This window comes from Symphalangus syndactylus, chromosome 12 (assembly GCF_028878055.3).
Source record: "Symphalangus syndactylus isolate Jambi chromosome 12, NHGRI_mSymSyn1-v2.1_pri, whole genome shotgun sequence".
Classification (NCBI taxonomy): Eukaryota; Metazoa; Chordata; class Mammalia; order Primates; family Hylobatidae; genus Symphalangus; species Symphalangus syndactylus.
The window spans coordinates 146,368,444-146,385,004 of record NC_072441.2 but is presented as its reverse complement, the minus strand read 5'-3'; the positions used below and the strand labels follow the sequence as shown (position 1 = coordinate 146,385,004).

General features: G+C 40.6%; 1 protein-coding gene across 14 annotated transcripts in view; it reads right to left on the bottom strand.

Annotated features, from left to right (window-relative positions):
• Positions 1–16,561, bottom strand: part of PUM1 (pumilio RNA binding family member 1) — a 132,245-nt gene that overhangs the window by 84,743 nt on the left and 30,941 nt on the right. For 13 of the 14 annotated variants that reach the window (XM_055255644.2, XM_055255648.2, XM_055255650.2 and 10 more), the window contains one exon: positions 8,322–8,390. The exons of the other annotated variant lie outside the window; for it this stretch is intronic. In XM_055255644.2, the coding sequence (XP_055111619.2) occupies positions 8,322–8,390 (69 nt within the window). The remainder of the gene's footprint in view (positions 1–8,321; positions 8,391–16,561) is intronic. 14 annotated transcript variants of the gene reach the window in all.

Sequence of the window (16,561 nt, the reverse complement as noted above, 5' to 3'; positions counted from 1 at the left end):
AAGTGTCTTTTTGGTATAACTATTTTGACTACATGGTTTGATCTATAGCATAACCACATTCATTTTATAACAGTCTTCACCTTAATAATTACATATTACAGTACTTGTGAGCCCAGTATACAAAAGATAAGCTCCAGACCCCTCAGGATACTGTAAAGTTCACAAATACAATGATGAAAACATCTAGATTGCTTCATGACCCCCTCCCCAAAGCAGGAAGCAAACAGCCCGACTGAGATAACAAAGAATACTCTGCATCAAGATGGGACCAAATATTCTAACGAATCCACACCCCGTCAGCCTCAGAGTATTTTAAATTCTTGATCTGAAAAAGACAGGGATCTCAATACTGAGTTCCCCTTTTCCTTCATTATAGGAAATAAATATTTCATAGATATGCCTGCTATGTATACAGGGAATACAACACAGAAAATAAACTTTTGCTACATGCTTCACTACAATGAGAACCACATCATGCACTAATTAATCAAAATACAATGGATTTGCTTTGATGTTCTGGTTCCTTATTAGCAAGGTTACAGTAACCGAGAAGGAATTACACACAACACAGTTTAATACCAGCTTGAGAAAGCAATGTGACAAAAGTAATTCTATTTTTCTAAACATCATTATGTCTGGTTACTGTATATATAATGAGGATATATTTCTGTGCTCCAACAGATGGCCCAGAGAAAGTACCATCGATCTGTAACAACATAACAACTATATTAAACAAAAGATCCTTTATTTAAAAATGCCTTTATATATCGGATTCAATTCGGGTAACAGCACTGCTGATTTACTGTTTGTCTTCTATACTTTATTTCTGCAAAAGTAGCTAATGAATAGCTTTTAAGTGCACATATTTGCAGACAGCCTGAATACATGCTTGCAGTTTTGTCTGTTCCTTATTCTCTCCCTGTACACTCCAACATCCCTGAGAGCAGAAAAGTCATGTGAACAGAAAATACAACTAATATTTACTAAATTGAACTGAGCTCCCTTGGGGGATAGACAAGGATACCAATTTCTGATGTAAAAGGAAAAATAAAGAGGAATCCATGCTTAGGAAAAAATATTTACTGATAAATGATTCTTTCAATACAATATATTTAGCAGCTGTTGTTCACAACGCACATTATTAGCTGAAGCCCCACCCTCCACAAACTTTTATATGAGAAAAAAGAAAATATCACCATATATACACAAATCATTATGTATAAAACAAACTGGGCTTTGTATATGTATAAAACAAACCTGGGGCTTTGATAAGCCCCAGATATCATTTGTATCATCTTTATAAGAATACTACAAATCACTTGCTACCTGAATTCCCCTTCACAGCTTCTAATGGGAGGGAGCGAAAAAGCTTTAATAGGGGAGCTGATACCTGAAGCTAAATTTTGAATAAGTAGACTGTGAATATGCAGAAACCAAGCAGAAAAACTCAGGATTTGAGTTATAAGAGATCTGGGTTCAAACAGAGGCTTAATGATTACATTAACCTCTCTAATCCTTCTTCGCCCATCTTAAAAAAACGGCATCATAATATTGCAGGACCACTGTAAAAATTGTAACATACATGAGGTGATTAGCATAGTTCTGGGAAAATTGTATACACTCAATATTTTGTAGCTATTATTACTTCCGAGCCTAGAAAAAAAAACCAGAATTTGAAGATAATCCCCATCTTGACACGTAAGAACTTAGCTGGAGTCATTTAATCTTAGGGCTCATTCTGCTCATCTAAAAAAAAAAAAAATGGGAATAATACTTCTCAAAAACCTATTGGGAGATTCATATGGATAATGATATCATATAGATCACGATATTGAAAAGTGTTACTGTTTATTAGTCTTCCCTCCAATAAAGCACGCTAGTATGGATAAAAGAGTAACATTTTAGCCAAAGGAGGTTGATGAAAGGGAAGAAATTTAATGAAGACAAAGTAAGCAGCATGTGGATCTTCTGCTCCAAGAGTATGGTTTGCTGCATTCAAACATTCCCAGACAGCTTAACATCTACATACAGTAATATGTTCCTGGTCTTCCCAGTGCAGGTTAGAAGACAGCAGAAGAATGGGTGGGGTTTGCACATTGGTCTCAAAGTCAGGACAGACCTGGGAACTACGTTCCAAATCAGATATGACCACAATTCCAGGGTTAGAAAACACCTTCTCCTATCTCGTTCCTCAAAGTGCCCAAACCTAATCCCAAAATTATTATTCTGGGTCCCAGGAACTTCCTCAAACAATACTGATAAGAAGGTCACTTTACCTCTAACAGTCATTAACCTAAAATAAGCCATCTACCAATATCTTGTTCCTCCAGACCACTTGGCATGGCTAGCTGTTTTTTCTAAAATAAACATTTCCTTTTAAGAGCAAGATGTCAAAAAAATATCCAAAAAAGAAAAAGTTAAGGGAACCAGGGTGTTTTTACTATTCCTATTGTACGCAAAAGCTACATTTTGGCTGGGCGCAGTGGGTCACGCCTGTAATCCCAGCACTTTGGGAGGCAGAGGCAGGTGAATCACTGGAAGTCACGAGTTCGAGACCAGCCTGGCCAACATAGTGAAACCCTGTCTCTATTTTTAAAAAATACAACAATTAGTTGGGAATGGTGGCACACGCCTGTAGTCCCAGCTACTTGGGAGGCTGAGGCAGGAGAATTGCTTGAACCCAGGAGGTCAAGGTTGCAGTGAGCTGAGATCGCACCACTGTACTCCAGCGTGGGTGAGTGAGACTCCATCTCAAAAAAAAAAAAAAAAAGGCTACCTTTTGAGGAAAAAGGGGAATTAATTACACTGCTTGGTCACATATATTTATATAAATATATCTCAAGGCATTATTAATTTTTCATCCCTTCAGCAACAAAGTCTATATGGTTTTGCTGGCAGACATCTTCCCAAAACTCAATCCATTTTGGAGTCAACTGCGCTGCTTTTATGGCACCCTAATTGCAAAGAACTGCCAGTGTTAAGGTAGCCCTCCCGGAGCTGTGGATTCTAGAAGTACTTTTAGCTATTCAAAAGCCTCCAATTCTATTAAGACACTGTTTGCCATAATAGAAAGATGTGGGAAAAAAATTTAACAGATTTAGTCTCCATACTAGAGTCAGGCTAATACTTGCCCTGACTCCAGTATTACCATCCCACGAACTCTGATGGACACTTCAATGTCTTGGGCAGATGCAGACGGTGAATAAGTCACTTTAAAGAACCCAATGAGGCCAGGCGCAGTGGCTCACGCCTGTAATTCCAGCACTTTGGGAAGCCACGGTGAACAGATCACGAAGTCAAGAGATAGAGACCATCTGGCCAACGTGGTGAAACCCTGTCTACTAAAAATACAAAAATTAGCTGGGCGTGTGGTGGCGCACATCTGTACTTCCAGCCACTCGGGAGGCTGAGGCAGGAGAATCGCTTGAACCTGGGAGGCGGAATTTGCAGTGAGCCAAGATCACGCCACTGCACTCCAGCCTGGTGACAGAGCGAGACCCTGTCTCCAAAAAAAAAAAAAAAAAAAAAAAACAATGAAAAATTACAAAATCTCTAAATCACAGGGGGAAAGTCAATCTAAAAGGATATCTTTTAGACACTCTCTACTATATCCTAAAAAGGCCAGAACAATTCCTCTTTTCTGTCTTTTTAAAGAGAGAAAGAAGGGCAAGCTCCCAGAATCTTAGACCTGGAAAGGTCCCGGGAAACTGTCTAGTCCAACATCTTTGTCTTACGGGTAGAAAAAGTAAGTCCAAAGAATATGAATGTTTGAACCTAGGCTCTAAGAAGTTGTGGCGTCAGAGTTCTGGCCCAATCCAATGCTACCTCTATCCCACCAAATTTTGCCTTTCTTTGGATTAACAGCTCACCCAAATCACTATCCAATTCCTCCCTCTATAAGCCATTCTGCTATCCCACACCTATGGATCAAGTACTATATAATGTCTAATGAGAATATAAAGCTGCAATTTAAATGTATCTCAAGTTATCCTAATTCCTGTGAATAAGGCAGGATTTGTTATCACTCCATATATAGGAGCACTTCCTAGATTTCCTTCGTCAGGTTTACAAACTTGTTATAATCAAGGGTATGTTTTTCTACGCTTCAGCTTTCTAAGACAAAGATGAAGAGTCACATATCTAAATATACTCCATTTGTTGTAGAAATAAGCCAGTATTCACTACTATTTTAACTTCCCTGGAAGTTGTCAAGTTCACTACACATAAAACACTAAAGAATCCTAAGGGAAAAAAAGGTCCTTGATTTTTAAAAGTTAAAAAACCAATTATGTGAACAAAGTACCTTTCTGTCAAACTCTCAAAGTACTTACAACCTCTCTCTTTTTAAAAAATCCATCCTTTTCTAGGTCATGAACAGTAACAATGCTGCCAACCTACAGGTGGAGCAAGCAGGTTATGCAAGATCATAAACCAATTTAGAAATAGAGCCCAGAAGCCCAAGGCCAGGAACCTTCCCCTCTTCTACAAACATCCTTTTCTAGAACCCTCGATTAACGGACTGACCTCTTGATACGTAAATAAAAGCTGCTAAAGTATGTGCCTTTAAACTTTTCAGGGCCTTAAGCCAAATGAAAGGGGCTAACAAGTAGACAAAATTTTTAAATAATTTGTGGCCCTGATCCTAAGATCTTTTCCTATCTTCTTTTTTATATTAGCTTTGTAGAATAGGAGGCACATAAAGCACTTGTACTGAGTCCTTCAGCTAAGAACAGCTTGGAGAGTGATATTTTTAAGTAGTCACTTCTTAGCAAGATTTATTCTAAGAAATACTCTAAACCTTTCAAAGTGACACCAAGAGGCCAACAGTGGCTTTGAAGAAAAAAATGTGACAAGAGTCAACCAGCACTAACTTTAATTATTAGAGATCAATTACTTCGAATGGAACCAATTCTATTTGAATGCTAAAGACTCCATACATTCTTTACATAACTAGCATCTACCCTAATGACTCACACAGATGCACACGTGCACAGGTGCCCACACATCCACAAAGAAACCAAATAACTTAAACGAAGATACGGTGCCTGGCTTAAAAGTCATGCAATTTACTTCTAGTGTTTATATGGGTAAATACTGGTTTGTTTTTGGTCTTTATTTTTGAGACGAAGTCTCACTCACTCTGTTGCCCAGGCTGGAGTGCAGTGGCACTATCTGGGCTCAGTGCAACCTCCACCTCCTGGATTCAAGTGATTCTCCTGCCTCAGTCTCCCAAGTAGCTGGGACTACAGGCGCACATCATCACGCTCAGCTAATTTTTGTATTTTTAGTAGAGATGGGATTTCACTATGTTGGCCAGGCTGGTCTCGAACTCCTGACCTCAGGTGATCTGCCCACCTCGGCCGCCCAAAGTGCTGGGATTACAGCGTGAGCCACCGCGCCCAGCCAGTAAATACTGTATTTATACACACTCCCTCTCAGAGATGTTTTATTGCTAAAAAGGAAGAAAATTTAATGAAGTTAATTAGAAGCTGTTCTTTTTTATTATAAAAGCTTATTTTCCGCCAGGCACAGTGGCTCATGCCTGTAATCCTAGCACTTTGGGAGGCCGAGGCGGGCAGATTGCCTGAGCTCAGGAGTTCGAGACCAGCCTGGGCAACACAGTGAAACCCTGTTTCTACTAAAATACAAAAAAAAATTAGCCGGGCATGGCGGCATGCACCTGTAGTCCAAGCTACTCGGGAGGCTGAGGCAGGAGAATTGCATGAACCCAGGAGGCGGAGGTTACAGTGAGCTGAGATTGTGCCACTGCACTCTAGCCTGGGTGACCGAGTGAGACTCCGCCTCTTAAAAAAAAAAAAAGAAAAAAAAAGCTTATTTTCATTTTTTCTTTTGGCTGTTCTCCCATTGCTGCAAAAAAAAAAATTCTCTTAATCTGTACCTATCCAAAGCCTAACTAAACTAGAAGATGCTTTTTAAGGAATATCTCTCCTCCTCCATTAAAGTCTAACTAGTCCTGTCAATAATGATCCTTCCTTCTCTGAACTCCAACCACAGAAAAAAATTTACTCTTTCTGTTTATATGTATATTCATTGTTTCCTCAACTAGCTAAAGAACTCCTTGAATACAGAAACCTCACTCCACACTTAGGAAATGTTTCACCTCTCAATTATTTTACAAATATTAACTTCATTTACCCTAATCAAGGGCACATGCCTTGCAGTGGGAGGAAGCCAGGGAAGAATCCTATCACTTACTAGATGTGTTATCCTGGGCAAATTATTTCGTCTCTCTTGACCTTTTTCCTTATCCGGATAATAGAACTGTCCTCATAGAGTTATTAATCAGATAATGCATAAAAACCCCTTAGCATCTACCTATGGTTGATAAATGCTAGTTGTTACTGTTACTTGTAAATAGTGGGGAAAGGAAGAAGAATGACACAGCATTACTGATGGAATATACTGTTTTGTTATTAACATATGCCTATATCCATGCCCGAGGAATTATATACATACACCAAAAAAAAAAAAAAAAAAAAAGGCGTTTCTGAAAGAAAAAAATGATAAAAAAAAAGAATTTAACACTGTCAACTTGTCATTTAAATAAACTTTACCCTCTACTGCAATTGTTTGCTATTCAATTAAAATTAAGCATTCAGTGATTATAAACTGTTGCTCACAAAACATAACAGGACATTATTCTTATATCATTAATTTTTAAAAAATAAAAACAGGCTGGACACAGTGGCTCATGACTGTAATCTCAACACTTTGGGAGGTCAAGGCAGAAGGATCACTTGAGCCCAAGATTAGTCTGGACAACATAGTGAGACTCTGTCTCCATTTTTATAAAAAATTCAAAAAAGAAAGAAAAACCACCTGGAATTGGATTTTTGGTGGAATACACCAGCTTAGAATTGTAGGAATAAGAAAGACAATAAATATAGTTTCTCTTTCTATACTTAATATCCAACAAATATGTTAACTTTCTGTTCAAATTTGCTCAAAAACTTAGTGACAAAGTCTTTTAGACTTTCTAAACCATACAGGGTTTACTGATTTGCATTGTGTCAGTGACATTAGGCAGGCACAGGAAACACAAGGACATCTCCCAATCACCTCCTAAAGCTCTAGGAGGAAAACAGACCAAAAATGCATGAACTCAAGATGATAGGACACTGGACTCTGTGGCCACAAGATGATTCAGAAAGTTGGAAACAAAATCTTGTAACAAAGAAAGCAAGAATCTCAGTTTAAACATCAACAATTTTTAACTGTTCACTGCCTAACCACAAAGGCAATCAAGGAATATGTGCTTCAAACTCAGAAGAGTAATTATCCTAATTTTGATCTCAGAGCCTAGCACAGTGCCTGGGGATCGAGTATTTGCTAAATCAAAGAACAAATGTATCTAATAAATGGTATAAATGAGGACCCTAGAATAAAGTAATTCTCCCTCTTGTGAAACATTAAAATCGATGTAGGAACTATCAAATATTAGATACACAAAAAATGAAATGGAAGAGAAAACCTAACATTACTTTCCAGAACAAGAGAGCCACAAAAAATGTCACTTGCAGGCCTGTGGTATTTTAAGTAGTTAATTCAAACTGTATATGCTACCTTTGTCATCAATACATGCTTATTGTCACAGCTAGAATAGCCAGCAGTTGGCTACATGTTAGGTATCTATACCCCCTTCCTTTTTAAGACTTATGGCAACCCTCTCTATTGATGTAATGGATAAAAGTAAATTTTGTTTCTGCAAATTTTAAACATTACAATCAAAGCAAAATTCTTATTTCTGAATTTCCTGTAAGGGATGACTGGCTCAGGTCTCTACCTTCTGTAATTCCTCCACCAGAACCCTAACAACTTTCACAATGGAGCTCTAAACAACTTCCTCAAAAAAGGCACTACTTTAAAAATAGGTTACTGACATTTTCTGATTAGCAGCCAATCTAAGACTCCCTTTGCCATTGGCGGGGGGGTGGGTTGGGGGGAAAACCTAGCCACTGGAAAATGAGGTAAAGGTTGGCCTTTAATGTAATGCATATAAAATTAAAATACTTCTTAAACTTTTAATGTCTCAATTTATCGCTGACATTAATATTCAATAATTTGTGCTCACATTTTGGCTACTTTGTTTTGCTTTTAAGACATTAGGTTATGGTTAACATTCTTCTTTTAACAACATAGTTTTGGCAAAATTCTCCAGCATCCCGTTCCTAGCATGAGAATGGCAACAAGGAAAAGCAAGCACATATTTCTGGAGACTAGATTTGGACACATTTGATGAAAGACAACTCCAACCTTCCCTTAAAAACAGACCCACTTTTCTGACACACCAGTTCACTTACCTCTCCCATCGCTCTTCCCTCCAGAGCAAGTGCTTGAAAATCATGATTCAGTTCATCCATGGAACGCACCTATTGTTTAGAATAGAGAGGGAAAAATCTTCAAGTCAGCATCTTGAATTTTACATACACATTACACACACTTGAAAATTTCTTCTGTTTACTTTCAGACATTGGCAAAGACAATAGCAATGATCAAGTGACTGAGAGATTAAACATTCACTTACCTTCAACCATCAGGGTTCAGCAATGATCCCTACTTTCTCCCCCCCATTCCCTTATATTTTCAAAACATGAAAAACATAAAATTCAAATAAATGAAAAAGCAAATTCCATCACGAGAATTATGTTAGCTATTTTTCATACTTTTTAATTTAATAAGTAAAGACCAACATTCTGAAGAGCAATGATGTCTTCAAGATGACAATGTGACCTAATGAGTCAAAAGGTCATGGCTCCTCCCCAGTTGTGAACAGTTACGTTAAATTAGGGAGTGCATTTGATCCAATCCACTATTTCTCTTTGGTAAACCTCAGGAGAGGGAGATGCAAACCCTATAATGAAGTATCCCAATATCTCTCCATATTGGGAGATCCCTGGGGGCTCTCCGAACCTAACCAGGGGGAGAAAATAACATGTCACAAGAATCCCTCCAAACCTTACTCATTGTTAAATGTAATCCTACCTACAGCATAACAATCTCTTTAGGCTTCAATTTACCTATCTATCTCCAAAGCCATTCCTACAAGGTAATAACATCAAGGACGATGTGTGAAATAGATTATTCAAAACAGTTATAATTCAACTAGTTTACTGGTCTTCTCTGTTATGAGCAGCAAGCATGTCTCTGCTGCCTGAGGCTAGAGTCACTACCTACCCCTGGGCAAGGGATTCAAGAGTACATCCCTTTGTTTATTAAAGACGTAGGCTCCCAGCCTGGAGAACATGGCAAAATTCCCCTCTCTACAAAAAATATAAAAATTAGTTGGGCTGTGGTGGCACACACCCAGATACTCAGGAGGCTGAGGTGGGAGGATCACGTAAGCCCAGGAGCTAGAGGCTGCAGTGAGCCGTGATCACACCACTGCACTCTAATCTAGGTAACAGAGCGAGATCCTTTTTCAAAAAAAAAAAGGCTGGGCACAGTGGCTCAAGCCTGTAATCCCAGCACTTTGGGAGGCAGGAGGATCACTTGAGATCAGCAGTTCAAGACCAGCCTGGCCAACATGGTGAAAGCCTGTTATCTACTAAAAATACAAAAATTAGCCGGGCGTGGTGGCAGGCGCCTGTAATCCCAGGAGGTTGAGGTGGGAGAAGCACTTGAACCCTTGAACCCGGGAGGCGGAGGTTGAGGTGAGCCAAGATTGCGCCATTGCACTCCAGCCTGGGCGACAGAGCGAGATTCTGTCTAAAAAAAAAAAAAAAAAAAAAAAAAAAAAAAAGACGTAGGCTTTGCTCTTCTGCCTACATGAAAAACAATGTTGACTACCTGAAGCAGGAGTCTCTCAAACTCCTTCCTCTGATCTCCACTACCTTCCAAGGTCTGTTTACAATTTCTACCACTGGATAAACGTATTGAGGGTCAAGTTAGGGCCAAGCAATGAGAGAAAAGAGTATGGAGAACATGAGCCAGAATACAGTTAAGAGAATCAGTTTAAGAATTTTATCTGAGGCAGGCCGGGCGCGGTGGCTCATGCTTGTAATCCCAGCACTTTGGGAGGCCGAGGCGGGCGGATCACGAGGTCAAGAGATCGAGACCACGGTGAAACCCCGTCTCTACTAAAAATACAAAAAAATTAGCCGGGCGTGGTGGCGGGCGCCTGTAGTCCCAGCTACTCGGAGAGGCTGAGGCAGGAGAATGGCGTGAACCTGGGAGGCAGAGCTTGCAGTGAGCCGAGATTGCGCCACTGCACTCCAGCCTGGGCGACAGAGCGAGACTCTGTCTCAAAAAAAAAAAAAAAAAAAAAGAATTTTATCTGAGGCAAGATCACTAAAGCCCAGGAGTTCAAGACCAGCCTGGGCAATGTAGTAGAGTACCCCGTCTCTACAGATAAAAGTTTAAAAAATAAAAATAAAAATAAAATAGCTGGGCATGGTGATACACGCCTATGGTCCCAACTACTCCGGAGGCTGAGGTGGGAATGCACCCGGGCAGTCGAGGCTCCAGTGAGCGGAAATCACGCCACTACACTCTAGCCTGGGTGACAGAGTGAGAGTCTCCGGAAAAAAAAAAAAAAGGATTTAATGAACATGCTGCCTAGCTGCCTATACATTATATCACCTAAGAATCTTAACTGTCAGAACTAACACTCATAAAGATACAGGTGCATTACTGTTTTCAATCACGTATCTTTAAAACCCACAGCCAATACTATGCTACAAATGAGACACACTGTATCACTAAGATACAAAAGATTGGGAATGCTCACTAAAAATCGAAATTTATAAAACTCAAAGTAAGAGTAAAATTCAGTTAGTTACATGAGCACAAAGAGACAGACAAGGCTTATAATATTGTGGTGTTTTTAAAAGGCCCTGAAATAGAAGCTATGATCATTTTACATGGTGTTTACATTATTTACATGAGCACAATAAATAGACTCCTAAACTGTATATAATAAAAATAAAGGAGAGTAGGGAGGATGAAGACAGGATGTTAGTTGGGAACTCTACAAATGTTTTATGAAATGATGAACCTTTAGGCCAGCATTAACATTGACGAAGCATGTAAATCAAATGCACAAAGCTCTGTGTCTAGCTCTTTCTGTGGAATCTAATTATACATTTAAATAGAGCTAGACATTTCTTGGAAATCCAAAAATCTACAAATACAGTTTCAACCAGAAATATTAAAAATTCTATTTATATGTCCCAAGGAAACTAAGTAGGAGGAGTAAGAAAAAAAGTATGCGCTGTGCATATTTATGGAGCCATCACAACCATCTCAGTGATTCCCATTTTAGAGATTAGGAGACTGATCCTCCGAGAAATGCCTTCTCCAACCATTGTTAGGTAGGGAACGGCACAGGAGGAAACTAAGGCTCAGAGCACTTAAATGGCACTGCCAGGATCTTAATCCAAGTCTTCCAATTTAAAGTTCAAGGCCCTTTCTGTACCACCATGCTGCCCCCTGGCAGTCAAAGGAAGTTTCCACCTCCAATATTCTATTATTTTACTAGATAAAACTGCTGTCAGTTCCTGCTGTGGGCTTCGATGAATGTGCTCTCTTGGTCTTGCCTTTACTTTTCACTGTCTCTTCCCCTACCTTCAAAACTTGCTCATCCTTGTAGCATTCTCCATTCCTTTCTACACTATCTTCCTGACACCATTCTCTTTCACCATTTACTTATGCTCTCTTGGATATGTGCACTCTCTCTCCCTGCCTCCCCTGGCCCTCTCTCTCTCTCTCTCTCTCTCTCTCGCTCTCTCTCTCTGGTCTCTTCTCTCCCTCTCTTCTCTCTACTCACCCTCCCCACCTCCCTCTTTCAGGGTATCTCCCACTGCCTCATTTATACAAGAACCACACTCTTTCCCTATCCCTGTATACCACCCTCCTGCCCTACCTCTTATAGTCAATTGTTGAGAAAGGAGGCTCAATTTCTAAAAGTTTTGGTAGTGCAGAAACTCCATTTTAAACCATTCACCCACGTTGACTACATGAGATAAACCAAGTCATTCTCTCACAAAAGTTCTTAACTATTTGGGAACTTATTTATTTCTACTGGGAGCTGTATTTTGTACAGTCACTGGCACAGGGCAGACTCTCCAGACAAAATTCTTCCTAGGAAACAAAACTAACACTCAGAAAAAGATGCTCAAGAATCAAGAGAAATCAAAGAATGAAGGCACTGTAAGAAATATTTGTAAGATATATTTTAGAAGTGAGAAGTATTTTCCATGATAAAGGAGAAAAGCTAGCTGTCAATTATAATCAGAGTAAATGCTCCCATCAAGGTAGAATAAGCCTTTCAAGTTCCTTCTACACTTCCCTTTTCTCTAGCAATCTATTTGAGTGGCAGGTTAATGTTTTGTTTTGTTTTTTGAGACTCCTGCTCTGTCGCCCAGGCTGAAGTGCAGTGGCATGATCTTTAAAAAAAAAAAAAAAAAAAAAAAAAAGTTTTTAATCAAATAGATAAACCTGGAACTACATTACCACATTTTGGAAAATGAAAAATTAAAAGCATCACTTTACAAATCTTTTGGCATGTGCCTGTAGTCCCAGCTACTCATGCAGCTACAGCAGGAGGACTGCTTGAGCCTCGGAGATGGAGGCTGCAATGAGCCAACCACTACACTCCAGCCTGGGCCACAGTGGGAGACCCTTTTTCAAAAATGAAATAAAGTGGGCCAGGCATGGTGGCTCACGCCTGTAATCCTAGCACTTTGGGAGGCTAAGGCGGGCAGATCACCTGAGGTCAGGAGTTCAAGACCAGCCTGGCCAACATGGTGAAACTCTGTCTCTACTAAAAATACAAAAATTAGCTGGGCATAATGGCGCATGCCTGTAGTCTCAGCCACTCGGGAGGCTGAGGCAGGAAAATCACTTGAACCCTGTCTCTCAAAAACAAAGAAGAAAAAAAACGTTATTTTCCTTGACTACAATGTGGGCTGGCAGAAATAAAAGGTGGAAATCTAAATACAGGGCTAGGAAGAGAATTAGGAGACCATATTGGTTATCAAGCCAAGAAATAAAGGAATTTTAGAAGACGACCTCACTGACTTTTTTTTTTTTTGAGATGGAGTCTGGCTCTGTTGCCCAGGCTGGAGTGCAGTGGTGCGATCTCGCCTCACCGCAACCTCCACCTTCCATGCTCAAGTGATCCTCCCACCTCAGCCTCCTGAGCAGCTGGGACTATAAGTATGTGCCACCACGTCCAGCTAATTTTCATATTTTTTGTAGAAGACGAGGTTTCACCATGTTGCCCAGGCAGGTCTCGAAGCCCTGAGCCCAAGTGATGCATTCAGCATGGCCTCCTAAAGTGCTGGGCTTACAGGTGTTAGCCACCACGCCCAGCCTACTTTATTTTTTTGAGACAGGGTCTGGCTCTGTTACCTAGGCTGGAATGCAGTGGCGCAATCACAGCTCACTACAGCCTCAAACTCCCATCAGCCTCCTGAGTAGCCAGGACTAGAGACACACACCACCACACCCAGCTAATTGTTTTTAATTTTTTTGTAGAGACAAGGTTTCACTATGTTGTCTAGGCTGGTTTCGAATTCCTGACCTCAAGCAATCCTCCCGCCTTCTAAAGTGCTGGGATTACAGGTATTAGCCACCGCACCCAGCCATGGAAAATAAATTCAAACAGACTTGGGCACAAAGGAATTCTGAATTGTAAAAAGTTAATGATCCAAATAGAAATTCAATTATTTGAATAATTACAATTTATCCATTTTTCAAGCAGATATTATTGAACACTGAATCTTAAAAAGCAGAATAAAGCGAATACTGTGTTAAACCACGCATTCTGGAATAAAAACACTAAAAACGACACAGGTTTTGCTAGCGTTCTGGTTCAGTTCTTGTACTTGCTTTGCTGGCATTCTTGTCCTGAACTGCTCAGTGTGTCTTTACAATGAACGTCCCTTTTCTGGAGCCGATTTGACTAGTTGTCTGTTGCCTGATTAGAGAAACCAAACTCAGTTACAACAGTGTATCACTGAGTTGGGGAGTTCATTAAATCACACTGAAAATTTCCATATTTAAACAAATTTACAGGTTCACACCTGCAATCACAGAACTTTGGGAGGCCGAGGTGGACAGATCACCCGAGGTCAGCAGTTCAAGACCAGCATGGCCAACACAGTGAAACCCTGTCTCTACCAAAAATACAAAAATTACCCGGGTGTGGTGGCTAATTGACGTATAAGCAAAAGGTAGCAGTCAACATAGAGAAAGAAATGTGCTGAAAGAAGCAGAGACAAGGGACTACAGCGCCCTTAAAAAAAACAGAAAGCCTCCAAGTATTCAGGAAGCCCCGTATATATTTCTTGCTCTGAGGTTCAGAGTCCTTAGTGTTCTTTCATTAAATCCCCTGAATGTTTGTTAACTAGAGTAGATTTCCATACTTTAATAATAAAACTGCCTTTGCTAGATTATTTCCTCATAAAGACAGGCTATTCGTCTCCACACCTACTTTTGTTCTCCAGGATTTTTTGCATACAGAAACCTAGATCAGGATGGTTCCATTTCACTAAAAGACATCAGAACAATATAATCAGAATAGCTGATGCCAAGAACCATTACAGAAAGGAGATACCAGTGAGAAAACGGCAGGCAAAGAGGAGAAACTTGACAATGAGAAAAAGAAAGAGAATATAAGAATTAACCTAATTCGAATTTAATCATCAAAGGGAAGAAAACCTAGTGAATCTGTTCTACAGCATCTTCTGCACACGATATATCTGTATTAATAACAACTATTACTAAGACTTACTTTGGGCCGGGCGCGGTGGCTCACGCTTGTAATCCCAGCACTTTGGGAGGCCGAGGCGGGCGGATCACGAGGTCAGGAGATCGAGACCACGGTGAAACCCCGTCTCTACTAAAAATACAAAAAATTAGCCGGGCGTCGTGGCGGGCGCCTGTAGTCCCAGCTACTCAGAGAGGCTGAGGCAGGAGAATGGCGTGAACCCAGGAGGCGGAGCTTGCAGTGAGCCGAGATCGCGCCACTGCACTCCAGCCTGGGCGACAGAGCGAGACTCCGTCTCAAAAAAAAAAAAAAAAAAAAAGACTTACTTTGTGTCTGGTCTTGATCCCATAAATACTTTATACACTTTATCATCTCTTTTAATAGTCATAACTACACGGGAGGCTGAGGTAAGTGGGTGCCTTGAGCCTGCGACCAGCCTGGGCAACATGAGAAAATCCTGTCTCTATTAAAAATACAAAAATCAGCCAGGCATGATGGTGCATGTCTGTAAGCCCAGCTACTTGGGAGGCTGAGGCACAAGAATCACTTGAGCCCGAGAGGCAGAGGTTGCAGTGAGCCGAGACTGCACCACTGCACTCCAACCTGGGTGACAAAACAAGTCTGTCTCAAAAGAAAAAAAAAAAAGTCATAACTACCCTGAAAACACAGATACTATTATTCCCATTTTGTAAGCAAAGCAAGAAGTTGGTGGGGCAGTGGCTCACACCTATAATCCCAGCACTTTCGGAGGCCGAGGTGGGCGGATCACCCGAGGTCAGGAGGTCGAGATCAACCTGACCAACATGGAGAAACCCTGTCTCTACTAAAAATACAAAATTAGCCGGGCATGGTGGCATGCACCTGTAATCCCAGCTACTCAGGAGGCTGAGGCAGGACAATCATTTGAACCTGGGAGGCAGAGGTTGCAGTGAACCGAGATAGCGCCATTGCACTCCTGCCTGGGCAACAAGAGTGAAACTCCATCTCAAATAAAAAAAAAAAGAGAAAAGAACAGCAAGAAGTTATTACAGCCCTTAAACAAAATATAGATAAATCATTCTTTCCTAATTACTGGAGGGGAAAAAACTCCAAAAACTTCTTTTGGTATAAACGGCTGCAAAACCTATTGCATGATGTTATGAATGAATGTTCATATCATTTATTAACTGTCAATAACAACAACACTAAACACCAGGCACTGCGCTGCAAAACAGACATTATTCCATTTTATATATAAGGAAACCAAGTTTTACAGAAATTACTTGTCCAAAATCATGTAACTGATAAAGATCCGAAATAGAATTCAAACTCAAGTTTTGTTTTTTTTTCTTTTTTAGTCTCACTCTATTGCCCAGGCTGAAGTGCAGTGGCACTATCTCGGCTCACTGCAACCCCTGCCTCCCGAGTTCAAGCAATTCTCCTACCTCAGCCTCCCGAGTAGCTGGGACTACGGGTGCGTGCCACTGCACCTGGCTAATTTTTTGTATTTTCAGTAGAGATAGGGTTTCACCATGTTAGCCAGGCTGGTCTCGAACTCCGACCTCATGATCCGCCTGCCTCAGCCTCCCAAAGTGCTAGGATTACAGGTGTGAGCCACCATGCCCGGCCCAAATTCAGCTCTTCATGCCTTTTACCACTTGTTCCTATTGTCATCGACAGCAAGAGCAGACCGGACAGGGTGGCTCACACCTCTACATGGCCAGTACTTTCGAGGCCGAGGCAGGAGGATCACTTGAGGCAAGGCCAGGAGTTCAAGATCAGCCTGGGCAGCACAGCAAGACTCTCATCTCTACAAAAAATATGTTCAGGCAAACATCCTGCTCCCCAGTC